The sequence below is a fragment of the Aythya marila genome (assembly GCF_965140915.1).
Source record: "Aythya marila genome assembly, chromosome: 3".
Lineage (NCBI taxonomy): Eukaryota > Metazoa > Chordata > Aves > Anseriformes > Anatidae > Aythya > Aythya marila.
This window is the reverse complement of record NC_139044.1, coordinates 84512835-84538440: the sequence shown is the minus strand read 5'-3', so window position 1 is coordinate 84538440 and position 25606 is coordinate 84512835. Positions and strand designations below refer to the sequence as shown.

General features: G+C 39.3%; 1 protein-coding gene across 6 annotated transcripts in view; it reads right to left on the bottom strand.

The window, feature by feature from the left end:
• ARFGEF3 (ARFGEF family member 3) overlaps nucleotides 1-25606 on the bottom strand; it is an 88558-nt gene that overhangs the window by 36146 nt on the left and 26806 nt on the right. For 3 of the 6 annotated variants that reach the window (XM_082758372.1, XM_082758373.1, XM_082758374.1), the window contains exons 5-12: nucleotides 19256-19324; nucleotides 16601-16732; nucleotides 13905-13947; nucleotides 12810-12888; nucleotides 9362-9466; nucleotides 7206-7530; nucleotides 5750-5862; nucleotides 4127-5037 (exon numbers count right to left, since the gene is read on the bottom strand). In XM_082758372.1, the coding sequence (XP_082614498.1) occupies nucleotides 4127-5037; nucleotides 5750-5862; nucleotides 7206-7530; nucleotides 9362-9466; nucleotides 12810-12888; nucleotides 13905-13947; nucleotides 16601-16732; nucleotides 19256-19324 (1777 nt within the window). Of the gene's footprint in view, nucleotides 1-4126; nucleotides 5038-5749; nucleotides 5863-7205; nucleotides 7531-9361; nucleotides 9467-10987; nucleotides 11054-12809; nucleotides 12889-13904; nucleotides 13948-15567; nucleotides 15691-16600; nucleotides 16733-19255; nucleotides 19325-25606 lie in introns of those variants that run through there. The other 3 variants (XM_082758376.1, XM_082758377.1, XM_082758375.1) reach the window with 3 other exon arrangements.

Genomic DNA, 25606 nt, shown 5'->3' with positions numbered 1-25606 from the left:
AACTCCAAGCCCTGCTTAGTTCATACAAGACCTGCTTTCTAGACAGCTGAGCACTTGCAGCTTTGTCAGACCCAAAAGCCATCGTCTGAAAGCACTCAGTACTCCTGAAAACACTATTTGTATGAAACTACGCCCCTACAACCAGGCCCAGTGGTTCAGTGCCTCCTTCCCAGGTGGAATGGGCAGCACATACATTTTCCTTGGAGTTAGCTGACCTACTGGTAGAAAAAAATACATGGAGTATGAGAGATACTTAATCAAATCTCTGCGATCTGTCATTTGAGACATGAAAAATCCAGAAATATTTGACTCCCTCCCCCCAGGAACCACAATATTTCATGGTTTTCACAACAACTGTGAAATCCATTCATATAACATCAATTAGGGAAAATTAAGGAGTGAGCTTTCTCCTACAGGAACATTTGAAATGAAACAAAAACAACAAAAACAAAAAAACAGCTTTCAAGGTTAGTTACATGATGAAGCAAAGCTGTGTCATTTGGTAGCTGCTGAAGTGGTTTTCTGTGAACATACTCCTCCCACCACAAAGCTCATGCCTGTTCTTAGACAAAATACAACAAACCATTAACAGTAAGAAAAAAATAAATAAAAAATAATCCACACACAGAAAAGAAGCAAATGTTTTTCTTGCCTCGTGAGGGTTTGAAAGCTCTGTGCTGCTGCCTTCTCGGACTTTCCACTGACGTCACTTTGGGGGCGTGGATAAGGTGAATAACTGTTTGAGGTTGGATTTAGAGAGAGAGTAACTGTTCCAGGGTGGGTCCAAAAAATGAACAACTCTTTCAAGGGAGCAACCTTTGTGGAAGAGGGGTGAGAGGGCTGGCCACACACTACATCCACACGGACCTCCGTGCGTTTGCGGTAGGTTTCTTGTGGTGAATGTTAACGGAGAATCTTTGCCTAGTCCCAAAATCATGACCTGGTGCTTCAAAGGAGGCCTGTGAGTAGCTGCGGTGACCCCACCACTCAAGTTAAAGATGCTTTTTAACATGTTACTGGGTGGAGGAACATGATATAGATGTAGCTAAACTATGCTGTTTTGATGTTTGATGTCTCTTAAATAAGTACCTCAGGGACTACAATCAGCTACAGTAAAAAAAAATAAAAAATAATAATTCAAAGTAGAGAGGTATATATAAGAAAACATGGGACAATTGCTTAAAAAAGCCCACCTGTGTACAGTTGCACATAAAAGTGGCTAGTACCAATAAGGTATGTCTTTGAGCACCCAGAAGTGTTTGTAAAAAATCAGACCCCTATCTCCCTCTGAAATACTGGAGAACAACCAGTTACATTTGACAGAAGCTCAGCTCACAAAGGGAGAGGATCAGCTGATGGGTAAACTTGCACTAATGCTTAACATAAAAACCTTGCCACTAAAAGCTGTTGAATCAGTACTGAAACAAGATGCTAAAATTTTTGCTATGCCTATTAACACAATGGCACACAATTGTTAGAAGTAATTCCTTGATACTGCAATTCGTGGCAGTAGTTGAGTCTGAATTAAGATAATACTGATCATCAAGTTTAATTATAAAAATCTGCCAGCCAGAGCAAACAGTGAAGTTAGCACGCTATCTTAAAGGAGACAGCTCATTTACATTGGCAAGGTCAAAGGGGGTCCACATAAAATGCAAATAATATTTTGTGCAAGTCAACACAATATTAAGAATTTTCAGATATTTCAGTACTTTTAGATAGACATCGCATTCCAGTGTCACGAAGGAATTTTTTTTAGCATTGGTTTTATCTAGCAACAAGTAAGGAGGCGCTTTCTAAGGGAAGATCATAACCAGCTGAAAATGGCTTTTAACCAACTGACTTGCAAATCTTACTTTTAACTCTCTTTAGCTTCACTTTTTTTCCATGCTTATGTTCCTGTGCCAATGCCTCAAATTCCTACCTCCTTTCACTGTGTTTCAGACCTATGAAAATACAACATTGCAACACTGTTTAAGCACCTAGCTTGTAGGAAAGACTGCTAAATTGCGTACTAACATATTTCCCCCTCCAACATAAGAAAAACTGATGAACGAATCAAAGCAGCTGGGTAAAGACTCAGAAACATAAAAATACTTCTTTCTGTCCTGTATGGTCCCAGAACTGCACCTGTCTCTTATTCTCAACTTGGATTTTAACTGCTACTCATACTTCCTAATGCATTCTTCAGGAATTATACATGAAAAGACATTGTCCATAAAAGTAGTAGGACCATTTTTTTTTATATTCATCACCTAATTTGTGTATTGAATTTCTGGTGCTAATGAGGAAGCCCTGGAGTAAATACTCCCTGTGAGAGTACTGATGAACTTCTGCTTAAACGGGCTGTTTTCAGCTGGACTGGGTCTCATGCCAGGTTTCTGTCTGAAACATGAACTGCACAGACTCTCTTTGTGAGAGTTCAGAAGTATCCCTCTTACAGAGGGAAAACACTAAGATACATCACATAGCTGTAAAAACAGCAGTAACTTGTTATTGTATTTGTCCGTGATTCCTTGCTGAGTGGTATTTTGTCCATTACTTCACCAAGTCAGACTAGAAATGTGGTGCACATTTTTAAATACAGGGTTAGCCACGTGGCTGCCTTTCTTAGGAATGCAAAGGGCTTTCCTCAACTCAATGGTCTAAGTCCATGACGGTATCTTTTTAAGAGAGAAACCAGGAATTATGGACTTAATGCAGAAATTAAGTAATATCCTTATATCTTTGGCACTGTATTAGTCATACTGAATGATAACTGAAGATGCATTTAGCCTTAAGAACTGGCAATCTGTCAGGTCTACCTCTTCCAACACTTTAAAATCTTCTAAAGGGATTTGACAGACAAAAGGTTAAGAGAAAATAAGTTTTTTGCTATCAGGCAAACAAAAGTTAGAGCAAGAGTTCTAGTCCTCATCTTTTGCTAAAACCTCACTATTTTACAGGAAAAATAAATTCTTTGTGACAGGAAGGATGCTTCTGAACACCTCAATTAAGAATGTAGTTAATATTAATGTCCCTTTTAAGATACCTCCTTTCTGTGATATAAAAAGGCTACTGTGTTTCTTACAAATTTCATTTACTATCTTCCTGACTTAGGGAAGGGCTTATTTGGGCAGCATTTAAATGGAATATCAGGAATATCATCTTTGTGTGGTTTTATCAACACATTCACCCAGCTTCGTATCTAAATTATGCTGTATGATGATGGAAGGCATCCCTTCTGACTCTGTATCAGTAATGTGTGTGAGAGCACAAATGAATGAAGCAATGATTAGGAGAGGAGTGATGGAAAAGGCAGTTGTGAATTAAGAAACAGAGAAATATATTTTAATGAACATTTCCACCTTGGCCACTGTCAGGAAAAAGAAACCTTTCTGAAAATATGTATATTTGTACGCATCTCAAATATACTATCAACATGACAAACTTGCCTTTGCATAGCCCTTTTTTGTTTGATTGACCAAGTTAAGATCCCAAAGAATCTAACCCTGAAAGAAGAGCAATTATTTCATATCTTGAAAGGTAAGATCTTTAACTATTTTTCACTGGGACTGGGCTTTGAGCTTCAGATTTCTGACATAGATAGCGGCATAAAATAAGAGAAAAACAGGAGCTGCTCCTCTTCTCTTATTCTTTCAACAGCTTACTGTTGTGGGATTCTTATCATCTTCTTTGCACGGCTTGGGTTTACTAACAGTAATGAAGTAATATATTAAGCTCCTTGAACCCCTTTCAAAATGGGTGTTGGTCCTCCCCATTCCCCAGTTTTCATGCCAAGGGGCAACCCCAACCTCTCCCTAATGACAGCACATGCAAGTTTTGTCAAAAGATCTTCACAAACCCGTGAAGAGGTATCTCACTACAGAAAAATTGATTTTTCTATCCACTGAGGACATAATCCAAAGTCTTCTAAGAGTGGATTGATCTCCCTTTGAATCATCATCTGCATATTCAATTTGCTTCGCCCTAAATGAAATGTGCTATTGTAGACGAATGTGCTTTGTAGAGCACAAACCACATGATTCTGAATATGTTCTCTGAAGATGAACTCCCACAAGAGAATCTGTGTACAGTGCTGTAACAGTGTGCATATTGGTTAGACAGTAAATATTTGCTTGCAAACCTGAGCAGAAAGTTGAAGAGAAGCTCTGCAGTGCTCCATCTACTTCCTCTATGCTGGGGAGAGCTATAAGCCGAGGAAGAAGAGCTTCAAGTGACTGGATGAACAGCCGTGCACTGTGCTGGTCTGCTTCCTGGTTTTTCAGCAATTTCAGAGAGAGAGCAGCACTACGTAAGGACTTCTGACCTGGACAGTCCCGTGGTGTCTGCTCCTCATCGGCCAGGGAGCAATTGTCAGAGCCTATGTCCGAAACATCTGACCGGCCAGAGTCCTTCTCTGCTGCCATGGAGTACTGATCGCATGAATCAAACTCAGTCCTAGAAAGATCTTGGTCGTCAACACTGAAGTTACTTTCACTGTATCTGGATCCATAGGACCGGGTCTTGCAGTCCACTGATAAGAAGTTAGTTATATCTGGATAGACTATGGTGTGGCTTCTCTGAACGACATCTGGCTGGTCAATGGTTTCTGCCTCTGGTTCTCTGTAATGAATCTCTTTGCTTTCATGTGCAGCTGGAGATGACAGCGAGTTTTTTTGACTTTCTGGATTATCCTCTGGAGTTGTCTGTCCCATATCCCCTTCCAAAGTGGTCTGACCAGTGTCTGTGGTAACACTAATGCTAATATCAGGACTCTTCTCATTTCCTGATTCCCAGGCAGGATTTTCTGAGGACAGGATGCGCCTCTGCCACCGAAAGTCAGCATCGTTGATCTCCATGGAGTCCCTGCTTGTCTCGGTCCCATCCTTCAGTTCTTCTTGGCGCCGTAGGAGCAAATGGACCTGCTCCTCACTAAGACCTCTGCCTTGGCTTAGCTCATCCAATGCTCCGAGCAGGGCAAATACACATGACACTGAAGCATAACATGCTTCAATACCACCCTTGATGCATGCTTCTGTCATCCCATCCATGATACTACAATTAAAACAGAGAGCTTTTCTAAGAGATGCAGCCTATTTAGTGAGCTCATTGCAGTCATCCAACACCATCCCTCCACAGACAAGGAAAAAAAAAATCATCCTGTAAGACTACTTTTGAGAAAGACAACTAGTATTACACAAATAATTACATCTCCCAGGTGGACATGGCCATTCTGTAAAGGGACTGACAACCAAAGAAATAGTTACTGTACATTTGTATGCACAGCATATTTTCCCTTACAGACAAGCCCTTACACTAGAAAAACAAAAACACCCAATTGAAATTAAATATAAAGTCACATGAGTCTTGAAAATTATCTTATTGACAAGATACATTCTTTATAAGGACTGAGAATGCTTTTTGCCCAATTTGACATTTAAATTTGGATCAAATTTTTTGACCTTAGTACTTCCAAATAAGCATGATTACTTCATTGAAAGGTTACTACCCGAAACCTAGAGTTTCCAGCTATTAAACAATTTATTACAGGGTATTCTGGTAAACTCCCCAAGGTGGTTACCTATGGCTTTACAAACAGGCCCAGACTCACTTTAAACCAGAGAAAGCTTTTGCTCGTCTCATATTTTCACAGCTTATTTAACCCTGACTAATTTTTGGATATGCTTCAGAAGGTACAACTGTTTAACAACCATCATGTGTGCACACGTTTAAGAGAGAAGAGGCTAAAAGAGGAAACCAGGCATACAGCTTGAGAAGATCCAGATGGGACTTCCTTTTAGAAATAGACCTCTTCCTGGATTCTGACTCAGAAGAGCAGGGCCCTGCCAAATCACAAAGCCTCCGAGGACTGCCAAGTATCTGAAAGGAAATAAAGCAGAAGTTACTAGAAGGTGATTTAAGCATCTTTTAAATATAATGAGTCATAATTCTGTCAAGTCCTGGAACCTGAGGTAGCAGTACTGTAAATTCTCTCAGCGAAGGAAAACAGCACACTAATGTTCTATATATTAAAGGTATCCTTCCTCTTTTTAAAAGGAGAAATACAGACAGAGAAAAACAGCATATGCAACATGAATCACACACAAAATGTTCTCCAGTGCTTTACATTTTTGACTGAATATGCTTCAGCTGAACTGCACACAAGACAATCTCTATGCCAAAATACAGAGCAAGTATCTTGCATTATTTTATATTGTATACTGAAGAGAGCCTTGCTCTTCAGTCACCCAGTTACAAAATGGTAGTCGTTTCCTTCTGATTCAACCTGCTGGGTGGCAAGTCCTGTTAATGCCAACCAGGACATACAGGGAGAGAGCACATTAATGAGCAGAAAGAGACAACATATCCTGCAGAGAAAAAACATTAGCTAATATTTTCCTAAAACTTCCTGAAAATGTAATGCAGATTGTCACGTTGCTATTGTTTAAAATTAGAGGAAAGCAACTGCCAGCAATGACTGTGAGTTCAGACAGCAACCCAGTGTGGTGTCAGGTGAGATCTTCAGATGCAGAGCAGCCTATCCATGTACAGCTAGAGCAAAAACCTAAAGAAGACTGCTGTTCATCAAATTATGTAAGCTGCTTTGCATTCCACAACATGAGAAAAAGGCTGCTCACGTGAAATGGAAAAGCCCAGGATTTCAGCTGCTGCTCAGAGAGGTCTCACACATGTTGTCACAGATACTGGGTGACAGGCCAGAAAGGACTGTTCTTGGCATGGCCACTGGAGACATTCCAGATATTGTAATACAGCTCAAGGAAACAGCATTTCAAAAACCTGACACAATTAAAGCATATGCTTAACTTAATGTCTAGCATACTATACTGTGAGGATGTCTCCTTCTAGAGGGAGCAGAGAGTGGGGAAAGACGCCAAAGAAGTTGAGAAGAGGATCACTACACTGTATCTCATCCAAAAGAGCAGTCATGACTCAGTGATAAAGGCCTCCTCCATGCAGTACCACAGCATGAACAGAGTTGCTATAGCAGCTTGCATTATGGAGACAAACATAGCTATTATGATTTGTAAAACTAAAAATGTTTGTCAGAGTGGCTTTGACGTACGAGCTGTGCTCAGAAAGGGCAACTTCAACATCCCTAGTGCTAAAGAATGGAACGGACGGGTATGTGCATCTCACCAACATTTACCATAAAACAAACGTTTTGCTTTATTTGTCTGGATTTGCACCTGCAGTTATCCTACCTCTTTCATGATTTTGATGGCTTCTACTCGGTGCTGAGGTGGTGGGTAAAGCAGCATGCGGTGATACAGAGACTGCAGCACGGGCTTCATGGATTCCACCGACCCCACCAGCCGAACCAGCTCGGCTGCAATGTAGTAGATGGTCCGTGCAACAGGTCCGCTAAGGGCAGGTGCCGTGGATGAACAGCCTGAACCCCGGCCGTGATCAGAGACCCCTGAGGAAGGCGAATCTGCCTCAAGACAGATGCTGCTGTGGGCAGAGGTGATGGTTTTGTCGTGGATCGGATTTCCCAGGATTACTACTAAGGCTGGACACAGTTGCTTCCTGAGAAAAAGAGAAAAAGCAGCAGATGGTAACTGTAAAAAAACCTCGCAGGAACAGACTGAAAATAACCCACAGTTAAATGAGATACACACTCTTGTTTTAATGATCAGTCAACAGCAGTGGTTAGATTGAATAACAAACTGTGCCAGGCTCTTTTAATCTCCCAAGCATCAGCATACTAGTATGTATGGAAATACTTTTGGGTGCTTTATAAACACGATACCAATTTTGTAAGGTCATTAACAGCACCATGCTGTCCTTCACAGGACAAGGACCTGCCTCTTTAATTGGCTGCAACCTACCTCAAGGTAGGAACACTAGTTTTCTGCTGCCAGGTGTATTTTCTTCTGTCCAATTGGGAACTTAAAAAAAAAACAACTGACCAAATGAAACACAATCTCTGTTAACTAGAAGGCCTGATGTTCCATAACTGACCTGAACATGCAAGTATTTTAGTAAGCACCCTTAGTTGCGAGCCTCTGTTTTGATGGCTTTTTACAACATAATTAAAGCCCCCTACAGAAACTCAAAGTGTGCACTGTAACTCCTCACGTGCCACTAACCACACCACCCTTCCTTAAACTGTCTTTCTGCAAAACACTCAAGTGATTCCACACCAGCAGATCACTTCTCCTCACCAACACAGTGGAATCTGAGCCAAAATCAACTCAGCACTTAGCTCAGCTGTTATTTCAGCTTTGCCCTCATGCACTTGTCATTTTACTTTGGTGCCCTAATTTAAAAATCCAAGTGCTGTATGAGAATGCAATCCCAAACTCAATTTTCCCCCACACGTCTCAAAAGTTAGCGCCTACAACAAGCACTCAATGACACGTAATGCTTCACCATAAAAAGAGACACATCTTCATAGGTATATACATCTAATTTCCCAAGACTTTCATGTTGCCTGGAACTTTCATTGCTTCTCTTAAAGTGCTTGCTAAAACAGCTTGGCCTCCTGAAGTCACAGTAAGAAAATCTTTTTTTTTTTTTTTTTTTTTTTTCTGGGACAGCAAGGCATGCTCTAAGTGCTCCTATACATTGCATCTTTAAAATTGGGCCAGAGCCTTACAATTCAGTTTCAAAATAACAGGGTAGAAGTGCAAGAAACACGTCTGTCATTAGCAGTCCCATACACAATCACCTGCAAGATCAGAAGATGGACATAGACTTGATATGGGCTTTACATTATGGCTTTATTGTTATGACTTAATTATCTATACGCTATAAAAAGCACTGTTGCAAATAAAAAGACAAGGATTACTTCAGTCACTCTGAGGTGATGGCATCAAACAATCTACAGGTAGAAGTAAACATTAAAGACATCGAGTCTTTCTGGGGAAGCATACTAAAGAGGATTTCTTGATAAAGTGGAAGTACCATAAAGACCATTTAACCTGGGCCCTTATACAATACAGGTCATAAATATTTTTGTTCTCCAACACAGCATCTGACAGTGATTCTGCTTACCTTCCTGTATTACCACACTGGACCAGGATCTCTACAGCACCTTATTCTACTAAGCAGAAAAACTGTGTGTTTAATGCCACACAGCTCCAAACTCTTGCAGAAAGTATATGAGATTTTCTGTTCTGTGTGAATATGTCAGACTTCATGACAGTGACAGTTCACTACAGGATTTAATGTGCTAGCTGACCTTGAGGTCCTACAAAATCTTGTATGAGGCACAAAATGAACTGATAGTAGGTCAACAGAGAGCTCTGCTCACATCTGGTGATTTACTACAGGTTCATTTGTACGGGTGGTGTTGGGGAAAGGCCCTTTTATACTTATAAACTGAGTATTTGTATTACTCTTCAGATCGACTCACCATATGAGATCTGTGAATCCTTTATGCTGGTGCATGCTTGGAGAAGAGCTATTTAACATGGAGAGGATGCACTCCAAATAAAGAAGCTGAAGCTGCCGATTGTCACTGGCAAAGAGAAAATATGCCATTCATGTTGCATTGAAACAAAGATTATTTCATTTAAAGTAACTACATTAGTTCACTTGAAAATTGTACCACAGTTTATAGCAGTGATTTATTTTGCTTCTTCCTATGGACTTACAATGGTGTGATCACCTTTATCACCCCATTTATTTTGTATTGATCGCATGCAGCAATCTACTACTTTTTGTACATACTACAAAGAAAATGGATTTCAATCATCAAATTTCAGAGTGAAGAACAAGAAATCTGTGTGACAGAAGATGAGAAAATTCACAATAATTTTTCACATTCAATCTGTAAACTTGAGGTAGAAGGAACCTTTAAACAGAGGAAAAGGAGACAACCAGAAGATGTTGGAATATCAGACAGCTTCTTCAGGTAATTTGAAAGGCATTTAGGCTGCTCTCTTCCAGTTATTTTTTCTGTTTTCTTGATGACAACCACATTGGTCACAAGTCAATGTCTATGGGCATAAAGTTACATGTTCACATGGCTACCTTTGAGGGACTTGTCAGTTACTCTATAAATCAAACACAGCCTCAAGAGGAAGAGTGTGAAAGAACCTGTGGTCATTTGAAATCAATGTGATTGTAATGTACGATGTAGTTGTACCTATTCTCAGAATTAGCTGCAGGATTCAGGAGACAAACAAAGCTGAGGTCTGCCATATGAAGGTAGCTTCCCATGCCAATTGCACTCACGTTCTGATTTCCATTTCTAAAAAGAAATGCTTGTCTCCATGCTTTTTTGGTCCAAGACGAGAGCTGGAGGAATGCATTTTATAACATATGACAGTAGGTAAAGAAAGCTGTAAAGAATGAATTTATCTTAAATGAAATTAAGGAATGAGAAAAGTCTGCTTTCTGTCACTGTCTGTCTCAACACCTTCTGTTCACCTCAGTGAATTTTCATCCAAGCAGAACAGCATACATTTCACATTCCATATCAAAAATAATGAATCCTGAAGTTGAAGCTAGATTTCTAACTCTGTGCTATGGAGGGCTTAAAACTGATGGCTGGTATCTCTTCGTGAGGTGATAGCCTTTTCTTCACAACAGTCCATACGTATCTGCACACATGCATATATTTCAGTTACAATTGCCTTCTTTCCTGACAGCTTTTTTTACAATATGTCTTAATGCATATTATCAACATCTTTCAATTGATACTTGAATGAGCATGCACAGGGCATCCTACATTCCTGATTGCTTTGATCCCTCTTACCACCGAAATGTTGTGCTAAGAAATTAGTAGTGTACTCCTGCAAAACTCAGTGTAGCTAATAGATTTACATCACTGCTGCCACAAATTCCAGAGTCACCGGCATCACCAGTGGTCCTGCGACAAATTTCAGCTCCCTGAACAATTTCTCATCACTCATACTGTGCCTCCCACAAAATAAAATTTTAATAAGCTTGAAATTTAGAAGAGAGAATTAAAATAATCTTCAGACTAAGAAACTAGAACAGGCTGGATATTGTACCAAAACCTCACTTCACTGACCTGGAGGTTAGAAAGGAGTATTAGCTGCTGCCAGCAAGGTCTTTTGAAGGGGGTACCAAAATTGGCCTTGAAAGAAATAAAGGCTTTTCATTCATGAAGTTCGTTCTTTAACAAGCCTCATTAAATTTATTTCCCTCAGATTTGGTCAGAATTCTTCACTATACTTTGCTCATAGAGATGCTAACAGTCTAGGTACGAGCATGAAGTAAATCATGGATGAGTGAGTTTTTGTAAGTCCTATAAATTTCATACTGTGCTTTAACAATAACATGTCTGAATCAGTTCCAATTTAGCACAGTTTTACAAGGAGGGGGGATTGCAGGTAACTTTTTAAGACTTCTTGTGATTTTGACATATCCTGTCAGTCAGTTTAGTTTTGTTATTTCATGGTAATTCAAAGTTATTATCATTTGGTGGACCATACTTAGCAGATGATAGATGTTTACAGCTTCACACATAGGCAAAATTACAGTTTGATACAAAGAATGAATCTTTCAGCTGTTTTTGCTGTCTGCTATTTTTAGATACACACTTTTGAAGGTGTCATTTTATTGCCCTGTAACTATGCACACAACTTTAAAAAAAGTTCCTTTGGAAGATTCAGAAACACTCTTTCGCTTTCCCAAATGCTGATACCAATTAAATAGTGCTAAGTAAGGCACTTGTCCCTTTCAAATCATGCTGTAATTAGATATGCTTATGGGAGAAAAGTCTAGAGAAGAATAGTACACAAAGATGTTTGTACAGACTTCAGCTCTCGTAGCTCCTAAGCCAAAATTCTCCTGAAAAGGGTAAAAAAAAATAATATAAAAGGATGCATCAACATATGCTTATTCTTTACTTTTCTCCCTTCCCTGCGTTCCTCACAGGCTGCTTTCAGAGACATACAGAGCCTGGTGGTCCAACCAAGGAGACAGCATGATGCTAAATGTAAAATAGTTTAAGATCACTTTTTTCACTAGCATTCAGATAATATTCTTTGCACCTGGCAGGAGCAGCAAGTTAGTTTTATTTTACTGACATGATAACAATGCTGTCAAGTATGAATTTGTTTCTCCCCTTAAATTTGAAAAAAATAAATAAATCTAGTTTGCTATATTTATATTATTTAAATAATTTTTGTATGGTTGCATTGCTTTTGGTTGTTTTTCTCTCTCCTATATTACTTAAGGCTTTCTTTTTTGGCTCATTTCTTAACAGACAATTAGTCAAGCAATGCTAGAATGCCACAGGAAGTAATTCTTAATGCATCAGTAAGTATTTACCAACAAGAGACTCTAGTATTTTAATGCAATGTAACATCCTATTCCTGCACATAATAATCACATTTTAAAGTTAGACTCATGCATTTTTAGGTAGAGCGTATGAAATTTCCAAACATAAAGAATGCTTTTAGTAATGCAAATTATTTCAATCTGATAAATGCTGCCTTTCCGAGAAGGACATGTTAATTCATTCTGCATATTAATAACTGCTATTATGTTTTTCCACGTCTCTTGTAATTGTTCTCTCTACAATGACTGTTTTCATGACACCCAGCAAGCCAGAAAAGAAAACTTCTCCTTTGACAAGCATTTCACTATTGCATGGAAGTTACTTAGAGATTAGATTTACTGGAGGCTCTTTAAAGCACAAAGAAAGCAAATTAGTATCTCATCTCAAGTGAGGATTAAATTAATGCATGATGAACAATACTTCTTCTAACAAACACTTCATTTAATCACAGCTTTGCTCCGTAATCCCAGAACTACAACAGGATAATCACACGTATCAGTGAAACTCTCCAAGTAACAAATTCAAATTATAAACTGAAAGAACTCACTTTATGACAGCCTGGAGCTTCTCACAGAGCACAGTGAGGACAGATACAACATCATCACAAAGAGACTCAGCTGAAGTACCTCCAAAAAGGACAAAAATCATGCATTACATATGCGTAGCTAGACTGCAACCTCAATTCACTGCACGGACTTTCAAAGTTGGTCGGAGCTTCTAAATAATGAGCAGGACTGTGAAAACTTAGATGAGATACAGTAGGAAAAGTCCAAGATCGGAAAATGATCTCTGTACAATGAGAAACCAGTAGTCTTAAATCCAGAGAGAGCATTGATCACTTACATGCATTTACAGAAGGTTAGCTGAAATCTAGTTAAGATAATAAAATAAGCAATCATAAATAATAAAAAATCAATTAAAAAAAAAAAAAAACAATAATAAAAAAGGACTTGCTCCAGTACTTCTGTGAGGCAGCTAAAAATATCTGCATCTCTCTACACAGTTTGTGTCTACACAGAGGATAGTTGTGTACTTCTAAGATTTTAGCCTCCATCCACACAAGTTCTCCCGCAGAAATCCCTCAGAGAAGATGAAAAGCAGAGAATATTTTAAACAACCAATGAAGATGGCGGATGTTAAACCAGAATGGGAGTAAAAGAAAAAAATCTGTTATAAAATAATTGTTTGGCAAGTGTGAACCCACTTTTGCTAGTGATGAGCTTTCAGAAGCTGCCATTACCAAAACCCTATCTCTAGCCTGAAATACAGTAACACAGTCATTTCCAGATTCTACATCCTACTCTAAGAATCTGCTTCAGTTTAGGAATCCACTTAATAAATCTTCCTCCAGAGCACTGAAACACCTTAATTATGGAAGTTAGTGCCTTGAAGCAATCATTTATTACTATATTGAGTACAGTGATGTTAACATGGTTTAAGTGAAGACACAATTGGAAACATCAGGAGCTAACATGGCTGTCTCAGTTCTTATCCCAGGTAAAACACACAACATGAAGCTATGGAGAAGGTAAGAAATCCTTAAGATGAAATTTCTGTGATACCAACAGCAGCGTGCTGATGAAAGTAAAGTGAACATTAAAAAAGCTGGATTGGAAGGAATCACTAAAAAAGTGGTAGATACCTTGACTCTTGAATTTCTGCAGGGTGTCATTATTTTCAATTGTCTGTTGAGGAAAGAAAAATGTCATATAATTAGTGCACGTATTAGGAAAAGCCCTGTAAAAACAGTGCTGTCTTAACAGCAGAGCTTTCTTAACAAACCCATGTCTTCTACTTGTTTTTTTCTTTATTTAAATTTTAAGTGAAGCTTTTGCATAATGTTTTCAAAAGTACCTAAAGATCTGTTTAAACAGTCATTTAGATTTAAGAAACTCACATCTCATTTAGCTAAACTAGGACCTCTAAGCCCTTAACGGATTTACTATACCTAGGAGAACACAGCAGTAAGCAGGCATGTAGGTCCCACTGAAAACAACTGACAGGAAAGTACAGTCTAGATTTCACACAGTACTTAGAAATTAAAGTAATTTAAGTATTGGAGTGTTTATCACACCTTTATCACTGACACTACAGTGCCAACACGATTAATGGCAACCTGGAAATAGAAACAACCTCTTACATCATTTGGTTCAGCTGTGGTACAGGACTCCTCTATCAATGTACAAAAGGTTCAAGCCAAATTCTTCTCTCAAACATCAAAAACAAATTGCAGGGAACTAAATGCAGCTATCACATACTTTCAATTACTCTGCAGTTAAGAACAGAACTAACAAAATTTCAAACCCAAACAAAAATTTCAAAACTACCATTTTATTTTTTTCTAAACGTTTTGTCTAGTAAAATGAACCTGCTTAGCATAGAGAAAGGATAAGTTTAAGTAAACCTATGAATTCCATTCTGCAGGTGCTCATTAGGATAAAAATAGTCTAGTCTAACAATGTAAAACAGAAGTGGTCACCTTTAGCCAAAACTGGTGTAAGGAAAATAATCTGAACAAATACAGTCCTTAAAGTTTCCTAATAAACACAAACTATAAAACCCTGTGTGGTGCCAGGAGTTGGACTTGATCATTTTGTGTCCTTTCTAAGTCAGGATACTCTATGATGCTATGAAACAGAAGTGGCCCTTACAAATAATACTTTTTTGATTATACACAAAGAAGCATGAACAAATATAAGAAGCTGATGCTGTTTCATATACTTAGAACTTTTACAGTTTTCCTGATGATGTGCTGGGATTTCATTCAAACAGCTCTCATGGATTTTAATAACCCAATAAATGGAACTTTTGGGTAACAACCAGGCAAAGTATTCCTTTGAATTATCTTCAATAATAATAATAATAATAATAATAAATAACAATATAAAACTCCATTACCCTTTCAACAATTGAAAATTGGTTTGAATTATGTAAATATTTATCATGAAAAATATTCTGGCAAAAAAAAATTCAACAAACCTTAGGAAATCAAGCAAACAACATTAAAAAATGGTAAGGAAAAAGGCCAAGGTAGTCTGACATCAGGACAAAGCCTCTTTTGCTTAATGGAAGGACAACAAAGATCAGCCAAGCGGGGCTGACAATGCGAGACTTGCGTTTCTGATAGTCTGCTCTGATGCAGGTGCCGAGTCAGAGACCAGAAAAGCTTTCAAACAGGCTTAGTTGTGGAAGTTTCAAATAAAATCCATAAGGCGCAATAAGCCAGTACAATACACTGCATTCTGAGAAACAAAAATGTACGCAGTCATGGAGGTGGAACCATTTGTTCATGCCAGAAGGCTCACCATATTTTCTTGCTTTTGTCGTAACTGTAAAGTCAAGTCACTCAACATTTGGCTGAGGGTTGCCCGCACAGCGGTGTTTATGCTCCGCTGGTGACAGCTAGATACATATGTCTCAATGCACACCTGATGAGGAAACAAGACAGCAATACATAGATATGAACTATAACTTACCAGTAACACACTTTTTAAGAAGATACCAAGGTCTCTTGCACGCAGATAGTCAGCCTTCCCTATTATTCCTTATTATTCCATATGACTCTTTAGTAGCACACAGAAAGTTTTCAGCAATATGGATAACTGAGTAAAAAGCATCAAGAAGCAGCATGCAGATCATCAGTCAGTAAGTCTCACAAGCTGCAGGAATGGTAAGGCAGAACTGGAAAATCTTCCTCTTCTGTCAAAACCAAGTGAGTTTGGCACTTGCACTGTACTGTAAACAATTCTTTAAATAATTCTTTAAAACATAGTTTGATTGTTCGTTTCTTGATACCTATTTGTTACTACCACTCTGCAAGGCTGTATCTGTAAGATAAATATCCTCCAACTCCTAAAAGTTGTTGCTATTGTCATATACCTACTTGCCACATTTTTCTATTATTAATTAGTAAATACTGCAGCATATATGCACACACATATATGTATGCAGTATTATTTACTAAAGCGTGTGTACTTACATCTGAAAGCCTTTGAAGGGCTTTCCTACTACCTGGACCAACTGTTTTCAGTTATCTCCCAAACTCCAGTGGACAAAAAGTCCTGAAGCCGCATACAGCCCTTTGCAGAGGCCAAACCACACAGTGCTGCTGAGCTGCTGGCAACAGCGGCACGATTATTCTCTGGTGCTCTAACTCTTTTTCTGGAGTTCCTGAATTAATTGATGAAATACCATCCTCAGTGATAGGCTGACTTTCTGGAAAGAGCATGGTTGGTATCTTCTTCTTCCCTCCCCTCCCCATGCCTGCTGATGAGCAACAGTACTGTCCAACTGAGCTCTGATCTTACAGAAGGCCTCTGTAACAGCTGGGCAAGGTACCTTTTGAAAAGCCATTGATGAAGAAGCACCAGTAAAAATTCGAGAGCTCAGGGCCCCAAGGAGGTATGCAATGGACATTTTGATCATTTCATGCATTCGGGGACTTCCAGCTCTATGGCATGCAAAGCATAACTACAAGCAAAACACAGAGGGGTTAGCCAATGAGACAACGGAGTCAAACACAGCAAACTTACAAATGGTAGATGGGAGCAACAAATACACACATAAAAACAAACAACAGTCAGAACATGACTAAACTTTCTTGCAGGAATCCAGGCAAGCATGAGAAGTTGCACACAGCAAGATCTAGTCTGTTTTCAGTACTGTTAATACTTAAGCCACATTGCATAGTACTCTTCTTGTTGCTTCATTAATTTGCGACTGATAGTATTCAGTAGGATTTGAGGTGCCAATGTTTTGTATACATGAATTGAGACTTGCTTGTCACAGGGAGTCCCCAGAGGGAGTTCCACGTACAGGCAGCACCTTTCCAATTCTGCAGTGGCTCCCACTTTGCTACAGAGGGCAGGCGAGGAGAAGCAAGAGACTTGGAAAGAAATGCCAAACAGCCGGGGCACCGGAGCATAGAGCTCCTTTCGGCCACTTTTCCATTACAGCGAGTCAGAACAATAAATACTGAGGTTAAGCAAATGCTGAACTCTGAAATCATTTTCTGTTTCCTACTGCCTACACCCTGCAGAATTCAGATAGAAAGCAGTATTGAGTCCAACTGCTAAAGCCTGTGACTTACCTAAAACCTGGCTGGGAGGAACCTGAGGAAGCATATAGGTGCTTGGTGGGATTTGCTAATTAGAAAGAGCTAGGCATTCACTGAGACAGCATTTTCTCAAGGAGTGAGGGGAAAACAGCTGTACCTCTGAACACACGGAAGACAAACACATGACTGCATTACAGTTTATTCTAATTCCCTGAAGGAAATAAAAGTTCTGTTTGTTTTAGTGGCAGATCTCATCAGCCCCCATCAGGGATCTTGCGCATTTCAAAAGAAAAAAAAACTACCATTGTGCTAAGTTATACCATTATACTAGCAAGGGGTTTTAAGAGCCAGGCTAGCCTTCTGGGAAGTGAAGTGCAACTACCAACAACAGCAGGGTTTAATTCCAATCTATGAAAAAATATTTTCAGGATGCTTTAAATGAATAGCAGGCCTATTGTTATTCAAATTTACAGAGAGAACAGAAAATATGTTTTTTGATACAGCTTATAGCACATGGAGCATGACTGATGGATCATTTTCCCCTAGTCTCAGGCACTACTCTTAAAGGCTGAAATCTGAAAGGTTTAAGAGCCATTAAATGTTCTTCCCAGCATGTATTTTGTCTAACCTAGAGCTCTTTACCTACAACAGAGATGTGTTAAGCTGAATTCATCAGTTTTTGCTCTGCATGTTAGAAAGTTTGCTGAGAAACACTGCAGGAGGGGAAACTATCTGTATTTTTTTATTTATTTTTATTTTTTTTTTGCTGTGGTGCATTAATGAAAAGATGGTTTAGTAAAACTTAAGAAGTTGTAGCTGGCTCTATATACCAGTTCATCCAGTTGTACATTAGAATTTTATTTTCCTTTTTAAATTAAAGAATTCCCTTCCTCCCCCCTCAAAAAAAAAAAAAAAAAAAAAAAAAAGAGAAGGAACACAGCTCTAAGAGTTTATATATATGAATTTCACTTGGAGTTTCCAAAGAAGCGTTTTAAAGAATAAGGGGCCCCTAGCCATAGTCCAGGCTGAAGTATGGCAATGCTAGGGACTGACAGGCCTTTTTTTTTAAAAAAAAGAACAGTTAACAAATATGTTGGAAGTAAGGAAATGGTACATGAAGACCACAAGGACATGATGTATATAACCCTTACATTGCTCCATGGGCATCAGCTCTCCCCTATACCACATTAACAATATAATTTTAGAACACATTCTGCATATATGTGTGCTGTGCAGGAGATTAAGTGCGTTCTCTCTAACCTGAATAAACAGTCCAGTGCCTTGCTACACACTGCACTAAAAATATTACCCATGTAGAAATACTCACTTAATAGATCTGTACATTTGTTTTTCTACAACCAAAGCTACTTTATAACTTAATTTGGACTAAAAACTAATGAAGAAAAAAAAAAAAAAGGAGAAGAATGACTAGTACCACCAGGACAATACCATATATATAGAGTTGTAATAAATCCTTTACCTGGAAGCATTAGGAAAAAGACAAACACAAGGCTAACGAGGCACACTGCGGCACTTGTGCTGACAAAGCACTTTGTAGTCTATGCACCTCTCTTGATGAAGATTCAGTAGTTTTAGAGTTGCACCAGGTGAGCAATCAGCACAGTGCTGCTATAAAGAACTCAAGAATTTTTTTTCTATTGCAAAATGCAAATCAAAATAAATATGAGGAATACTGAACATGCAATGCTGTAGTATACAACTGTCAGTCAGTTTCCAAAAGCGTGCCTTCTCATGCAAGCCCATCAGCTCTGTCCATTTTCCAGCTATTTCTTCATACTAGACATAAGGTAATATCGGTCCCTAAGATGGCAATTATGATATGGACTACTTCAGTTTCAGGATGCACATGGAAGACACACAACAGCTAGCGGGGAAACACTACGTGACACCAACAATGGTATGACAGAGGCACTTACCTCAGCAATCTTCAACACTGAGCTCCCATTCAGCTCGAATGTGGAGGTATATGTTATACAGAGCAGGACCTTGAATTAAAAGAGAGAGAGGGGGGAAAGAAAATTTAAATTTCATTTGTAATTGCCTCCCTTCCCCATCCACGTGCTTTTAGCCACAACTCCTCCTATTCTTATAGCAGGTACCAGAAACTTTTTAGCATCACATGTTACTGGAATAAATGAGTTGGCACAATCAAGGTGCTTAGCTTTTTCTTTCTGAAAAGCTGAAACTGTTGGCCCCAAAGCCATAGCCCAATGGATTATTTTTCACTGTCTCCTGCACCTGACCAATGAAAGTAAGACAGTTCTGTGATCATCTCTGGCCTTGAAAGCCAGAGTTGATTGCCAAAATCTGTTGATATTTTATCCACAAGCTTTGCATGATTTATAACCAGTCCTTCCATTTATTTCTATTAGTATGACAAATGAGAGAGGAAAAATGCATAAAATACAAATTATCACCCAGGTGACACAGATACACGTGTATTCTGCGAAAATAGCCATTAATTATTGCTTGACATGGAAAGTATTTGCAAGCCTAGGATATTTCCAGTAAATGGATTGTAGTCACTTGATAATGAGCAGCTAAAACACAATTCATAAGCCCCAATTTATGAGGGAAAGCTTGTCCTGTCTTGAACTCAGCAGGAGGAGTAAGAACTAAAAGCTCTGTACCTTCCCTTGAAGAGAAGAGGAGTGGAAATACCAGGGGGCAGTGTGGTGGGTGAGTGGGGCAATGTGGTGACATGCTGAGGTGTGATGCCTTCAGAGGCTGGCGGTGTCCTGACAGAGTCTGATCTGCTGTCCTTTCTCCTTGAATGTCTGAAATTCTCTGTGTTGGAATTTATGGTTTGCTTGAAAAAGCTGAACCAGCCAGAAATTTCTTAGGACAAGTGTGCCAGGAAAATATCAATCACACTAACAGTAATATATTGGTCCCTAGAACTTCCTTAGTCCCTAAGTACTACTGTTCTCTACTTCAGAGGAAACTCAGGTCATCAGATAAGTTAGCACTGCTGACTCTTAATCATTTCTCTCATTTATTACACGCTTCTCAGTGGAACTAGGTTTTTATTTTATGGTTCAATTCCTTGACAGTTATACGTGACATCCTTGGGTAATCTCCTTAGCATAGTGTGCAAAGCAAATAACTTTACCACAGCATGTCTGATCAGATCTTGCAAATTACACAAACAAAAAAAGGAACCAAAGGGACAAATTTGGGAAGGTTATTGCCCTTGAGCATCATTTTTTTGACCTTTCATTGTATTGCACAGTTTCCACATTACAATGGAACAGTAGAAAATTGTAAAGTAACAACTTGAAATAGCAAACTAGATTCACCTCTCGTTTCCAAGCTATAACATCTCTCTAGGTAGTAATGATCTCTACAATCATCTCAGAGCCTTCATAAAGAACAACAGAAAAAGCAGACAACTCCTCACTGTAGTGCTGCTTAAGCAAGCCGCAGCCCCTGAGCCCCCATCCTTCCTACTTCATCTGTTTGGGAGAATACTCCTCTGTGCAGTTATTTTGTACCAGAGGGGAGAAAATCCATTACTGGTAAACATGCATTTAATAACTTCAGGGGAATTTCAACTCTGTACACGAGAAGTTTTGCTCTTACAGATGGGGATAGGAGAATCTGTCCATGGATGAGTGCGTCATTTTTCTGTTGAAGGACATAAATAACCTCCTTTGCATTTTGACAGTCAGTATGAAAAGTTTCTATGCACTGAAACGCACTGCATCTTTACATTTTTTTCTTTCTATTTTTTTTTTTCCAGCAAAGCTGTATTTCACTTCAGGTTGTCACACTGTCACAATTTTCTTTGCTGTTTGCTTTGTTTTAATCAAGAAAATACCCATTAGGAGCTTGATCCTATTCTTACAGAAGATGATGGTTCTACTATAAGAAGTGTTTCAAGAAAACCATATACAATGGCAATTCTATATTGTCTATATATGCCATCCTGCCCTGATTTCACCCAGTCCTTCACAAACAGAAGCTATTAATTTGGACAAACACTAAAGGTAATGGGAACACAAAAAGACATGCTACTCTTCTGAAGTACAATAGCCCTGGGGCTATAACCTCATTTTTAGATATTTAGTGTTTAGCTTTAGAGCAAAACAAAGTTTCGGAGCCAAGTTCCTTCACAGCTCTCAAACCACAGAAACTTAAGTTATCAGTCAGACTTTTTGCATACTCTTGGCTTACTCCACTTGTTACCATCTTTCCTTACAAATCATTTCTAAGATCTGGAGGATGGTCTTTCACCGTGTATAAGACTGCTCTCAGCTACGATTTTCATCAAGAGTGCCGCAGGGCTCATTTATAGTCTTGGCAGTGTTCCAGACACTTAACTCACGCGTCTTCCCATTTCTGTGGAACGGAACAGGAAGACAAGCAGACTTCTCTTCAAGATCACTGGGTGAAAGATGGGATTAAACAAACAAACAACCCCAAGTCATTCAGTTCTGCTAAGGACACTGATTCTCCAGACAGTAAATCCAGACAGTAAATCCCTGCAGTGGGTTAACATTGGCTAGTCTCCAGGTGCACCCCACATGGCTCTCCCCCTCCAGATGGAGGGAAAAAACACGACGAAAAACTCATGGGTCAGGGTAAGGACAGGGAGATTGCTCACTGGTTACTGTTACTGACAGAACAGACTCAACTTGGTAAAGATTAATTTCATTTATTGCCAATTAATAACAAAGTAGGATAGTGAGAAATAGAAACAAAACTATAAACACCTTCCCTTCCACCCTTATCATCTTCCAATCCTCAACTTCACTTTCAACTCTACTATTTCTCCCCCCCTATCAAGGGGGACAGGGAAAGGGGGAATGGGGACTGCGGTCAGCCCCTGATGCTTTGTCTACACCACTTCTTCACGGTCACTCTGCCCCTGCTCCACGTGGGGTCCCTCCCATGGGATGCCGTCCTTCCTGAACTGATCCTGCAGTCCTTCCAAGGGCTGCAGCTCCAGCCCAAGTCCTGCTCCTGTGGGGGCTCTCCATGGGCCGCAGCCTCCTCCAGGCCACATCCACCTGCTCCACCGGGGGCTCCTCCACCCATGGGGGGGCTGCAGCGTGGAGATCTGCTCCATGTGGGACCCATGGGCTGCAGGGGGACAGCCTGCTCCACCAGGGGCCTCTCCATGGGCTTCAGGGGAACTGCTGCTGCCTGCCTGGAGCACCTCCTGCCCTCCTGCTGCACTCAGCTGGGGGGCTGCAGGCTTACTTCTCTCAACATTTTCTCACTCTATCCTCTCACAGCTGGAACTGGTCCTACCCAACATGGGGGCAGCTTCTGGTCTCTTCACACAGCGGCCACCCTGCATCACCCTACTACCAAAAACACATAAACCCAATGCGATCCCATAGGCTGCTCCAACTACTCATGAGAATACCTCAAGCAGTCTGCATTTAAAAAAAAATAAAATAGAAAAAATAGAGAAGCCTTCTTGTGCAATGGCATTTTGTTTTCACAACCACTTGTAGTAGAAAGGAATTGATTTGTAATTTTTTCCCTTAGCACCTTCAGTACAAAACAAAATTGAAAATCAGCCTTTTCTGTGTGTTACATTTTAGAGTCCATACTTTTTTTTTTTTTTAAGAAGGAACTCAGATAAATGTAGAGTTAATTTCAAAGTCACAAAACCTCCAGGATGTTTTAATTGGCTTGTATTATCTTGCAAGTGCCCAGATGAGATCGGATTTCTATAAAAGGCTTATCCATAATGAAAGCATTCATTTTAATTACTGTTGAAGCTTTGCCTGCCATGGAACAAGAAACACAATTCCAACCCTCTGGAGTTTTAACAATAGGTAAGAACAGAAAAACAAAAAAGTGTTTCTGATGATATTCTAAGGTCAGTGGACATAAAAACCAACTGTACAGTATTTGAACTGCAATGGAATTAAACTTATGTTATAATGTCTATCCCAAATCTTAAGAGGTCTTTTAAAGAGGCAACATTTTTAGGTTATAAGAGGGCTAAGTGATGCCAGCCAAATTTCCTAGATGCTTAGTACCTATTTGCAGTAAAAAGCAATTCTCATATTGAAGAGCTTACAGTGGAGTCACATGAAATCAACAAGGTCTGAAAGAAAGCAAGCAGTGTCCCCCAAGCTGGAGAATGAGAGAAAAGGTATAAAACTTGAAAGCAACTATAATCTACTGTCACCTGAGGATGCTTCAGTGATTCACTGCATGTAAGTGCCCAAGTCCAGCATCAATACACCACTGCCATCCTTCTTCTGTTCCAGCATTCAAAGTTCAATTAGCAAAATCCTCTAAACATCTGTTTTTCTCCTAGCTGGGAGGAGTGCAGCCACTTTAGTCCGGAGAATGCTGCATTTTGCAGCCACCTCTAATCCCTTTACAGCATTCATAAAAGAATCATTTCCTGACTTATTTTACTTGCAGTCTAGTAAGCTTGCATGCAATGTACACTTGACTGATTCTCAAAACCTCCTGCTGCCCCCAAAAGAGGGAAAACACAGAAGACAAGGCAGGAGTAGTCTTCTTCTCATTTAATAATTCAACATTTAAGGCAGTCACTCAGTATTTCTGCAAAATAGTTTAAGCAAGATGTGTCCTCATATTTGGCAGAATAATTAGTAACCTGGTCATGCCTATTTCTTTCGCCCTTGTTTTCCTAAAAGGCTAAAGAATGTAAAGGCATAAATGAACTTATGTACATCGTGTCATCATGTATCCCCACACAAAACACAGCAAGATTTTAATTATGCAGAGAAAGGAGACAGCATCTCCCATGAATCAGTCAACCCATAAAAGGTCTTGCTATCACCAGCAAATGGTGCTCAGCATTATGAATGCACCAGGGCTTCAAACAAAAGGATTGTATCTGGTACAGAAGGACCTCACAAATTATCAGTGGTGACATTCTGAATGCTCCCAGAAGACCATGCCCATTAGTTCACTAGACTAAAACAGAACTACTGCTGAGCACTATTTATGGTGGTATGAAACCAAGTGAAACTTCTGCTTATGTAGTACAGTTGTAAGAGGGAAAGAAGTGATTTAAAGCAATTGCTTAATAGACAGTTAACAGGTTTTCTTAACAGCTCTGACCGTGTCTTTTATCTTATTCGATTTATAACAGTTAAGAGCAAGGAAGATTAAAAAAAAGGCTGACTAGCACTGCTACGATTGCAGATTACAATGTACTTAGGTATACCACATTATTTTATAAACTAGAAGATTGTTAAACTGAGCAAAAGAAAACTGAAGAAGAAATACAATTGAAAAATGTAAAATGACCAAGTTTTAAAAGTTTAAAAATCATGGACGTTCTAATGCTCCTTCTCTCATGAAGAATGAGATTTTAAAGGGAGGTTTGAGTAGGTCACTTTTTTTTTTTTTTAATTTGTTTCTGTGCTATGCTGGTAAACTATGCTGGTATAAAAAAGAAAACTGTATAATTGAACAGAAGTTGTAGGTGGGGGAAAAGGCCAAAAAAGGAAGGAAATAAGTGACCACCAACTAACATATACTGCATACATTCATGACAGTAATTTTGCTATTTTTTTCTTCACACATGGTGAAGCTTTTCTTTCTGTATCAAGTTAGTTCTTTCAACCACTTGGCAAATTGCACTAATTGCCCTAAATGTTTCTGGACAAAAAATAAATAAATAAATAAAATAATAATAAAAAAAATAATAAAAAAAAAATCCTGCCTCTCAACTGCAATCCCTTCCCTTTGAACTTAGTTCCCAAGTAAAAATGAAGTTATATGCATCCACTACCCAAAATGACTGGAAATTAAGTCAACGTAGTGGTCTAAATAAACCTCAAGCCATGAAGGAAAAAAGAATTAGTGCATTCCTTGACTAGAAGATTTTACCACTGAGTAAATCTTTTTGGACAGGGAAGAGGGATGAGAACTTCTTTACTCTCAGCTATAAGGAGAGTAGTTGCAAGGTTTCAACTAAAGTACACCAAAGGAACCAACCTTCTGTATGGCAACGTGCTTTAGGAGAGCCAAAATAAGCTTATTGTTTTCAAGTTGCTAGATTTTTGGCAAGATGGCCTGAAGACAACCGAAGGAGTGGTGTCCCACAGGTTGTCCAGCCTGCCAGACCACTTCACCCTGTCCAAGACCATCTCCTGACCTGCATCCAGGAAAGAGATAACAAGAAGCCAGATAAACTGTTTTGTGGTTGCAACATCAGCCACTACCACCTGAAGTCCCTGTACAAGTGAAGAGCCCTAGGGAAGATGACCCAGAGCTGGCTGGCAGTGTCACAACAGCTTACTAGGACAGGTAGGCTCATG